This window comes from Athene noctua, unplaced genomic scaffold (assembly GCF_965140245.1).
Source record: "Athene noctua unplaced genomic scaffold, bAthNoc1.hap1.1 HAP1_HAP1_scaffold_34, whole genome shotgun sequence".
In the NCBI taxonomy this organism is placed as follows: domain Eukaryota; kingdom Metazoa; phylum Chordata; class Aves; order Strigiformes; family Strigidae; genus Athene; species Athene noctua.
The window spans coordinates 2,344,267-2,346,287 of NW_027437537.1; the positions used below are offsets into that span (position 1 = coordinate 2,344,267).

Sequence of the window (2,021 nt, forward strand, 5' to 3'; positions counted from 1 at the left end):
CCCGCACTCTGCGCTAAGCCGCAGGCTGTGCTCCTTCCCTCACAGGACTTGCTCTGATCTCCCTGGGTGCAGCAGAAATGCTGGGCGTTTCTCACCTCCAAGAACACTCCCCAGGTCAGATGGGGGAGATCTAAAACACCCAGACCTCTCAAACTGCCTTCTACCCTCCTCGTTCCTTAGCCCTGGGAGTGCAGGTGCTGACATCCCTTCTGCATTACAAAGGATTGCATCTGAGAAAGTCAGACCCCAGCTCTGGCTCCTACCCCCCATCCCCACAACTCCACTGCTGCATAGCAGGGCTGGCTCCTGGGCAGCCAGCAGGCAGAGGCCCCGCTCCCCACGGCACAGAGTACCAGCTAGAGATCCAGGCACGGAGCTGACAGAAGTTCCCCGACAAAAGGAAAAATGAGATGTGTGGGTGTGCAGTGGGGACAGGGGTGTTGGGAAAGGGCTTTGGTTTTGCTCAGAAAAGTCTGCTCTAACTTGTTAACCACACTGTAAATAACACTGTTGTTTCCCCCTTGGTCAGTCCCCATGTCCAGAGGTAGCAGATGTCCAACGGCAGCTCCGTCACCGGGTTCCTCCTCCTGGCATTCGCAGACAGACGGGAGCTGCAGCTCCTGCACTTCTGGCTCTTCCTGGGCATCTCCCTGGCTGCCCTCCTGGGCAACGGCCTCATCATCACCGCCATCGCCTGTGACCACCGCCTGCACACCCCCATGTACTTCTTCCTCCTCAACCTCTCCCTCCTCGACCTGGGCTCCCTCTCCACCACTCTCCCCAAAGCCATGGCCAACTCCCTCTGGGACAACAGGCACATCTCCTACCTCGGATGTGCTGCCCAGCTATTTTTCTTTCTCTTTTTCATTTCAGCAGAGTTTTCTCTCCTCACCATCATGGCCTACGACCGCTACGTTGCCATCTGCAACCCCCTGCACTACGGGACCCTCCTGGGCAGCAGAGCTTGTGCCCACATGGCAGCAGCTGCCTGGGGCTCTGGGTTTCTCTATGCTCTGCTGCACACAGCCAGCACATTTTCACTGCCACTCTGCAAAGGCAACACCCTGGGCCAGTTCTTCTGTGAAATCCCCCAGATCCTCAAGCTCTCCTGCTCACACTCCTACCTCGGGGAAGTTGGGCTTATCTTGGTTAGTGCCTGTTTACTTTCTGGGTGTTTTGTTTTCATTGTGGTGTCCTATGTGCAGATCTTCAGGGCCGTGCTGAGGATCCCCTCTGAGCAGGGACGGCACAAAGCCTTTTCCACGTGCCTCCCTCACCTGGCCGTGGTCTCCCTGTTTCTCAGCACTGTCATGTTTGCCCATCTGAAGCCCCGTTCCCTCTCCTCCCCAGCCCTGGACCTGGTGGTGTCATTTCTGTACTCGGTTCTGCCTCCAGCTGTGAACCCCTTAATTTACAGCATGAGGAACCAGGAGCTCAGGGATGCCTTGAGGAAGGTGTTTTCATGGACATTTTGCAGCAGTGACAAGCAGCCCATCTCTCTCCACAAATGAATTCCAGTGGATCCCAGAGCAGGGCTGAGGGGTTTATTCTTTCCTGTGTTATTAGCAGTACTACTACTGCTTATGTTTTTACCATCATCACATCAACCACACCATTTTCATTATCCTTGACAAGGATAATGTTCCTACACAAACATTTTCATTCATCCCCATTCTGCTGAGGCATTAATCACTTCTATTTCACTTTGAGTCCATGTAAATTTGTTTCTAACTCTCTCACAGCATCTCTGTAATAAAATGAGATCTCCCCAGTAGGGCACTTGAAGGCTGAGCTCTTCTTCCCGTGTGGATGTCAAGAACAGATCTGAGGAATTACATTCTGAAAAGAGATTTTTTATTGTGATTCTCCACGGCTCCTGGCGCAGAGAGCTCCCAGTCACCTTGTGACACATTGAGGCTGTCAGCCGGACTTGAGGCTCCTGTGCCAGCGCCTTGTGACAGTGAAGATGGTGAGTGGGCACTGAGGAACGTACTCAGGCCGGTCCCACGTGGGAGGTGGCA

The 2,021-nt window shown here is 53.8% G+C and overlaps 1 protein-coding gene across 1 annotated transcript; it reads left to right on the forward strand.

The window, feature by feature from the left end:
- Positions 1-551: 551 nt before the first annotated feature.
- Positions 552-1,511, forward strand: LOC141974176 (olfactory receptor 14J1-like). The gene has a single exon (XM_074933513.1). It carries the CDS (start codon positions 552-554, stop codon positions 1,509-1,511), a length of 960 nt encoding a protein of 319 aa, XP_074789614.1.
- The last annotated feature ends 510 nt before the right edge of the window (positions 1,512-2,021 follow it).

What these genes read in the sequence shown, in the direction of transcription:
- LOC141974176 (XM_074933513.1), top strand. Translation starts at nt 552, where the DNA reads ATGTCCAACGGCAGCTCCGTCACCGGGTTCCTCCTCCTGGCATTCGCA.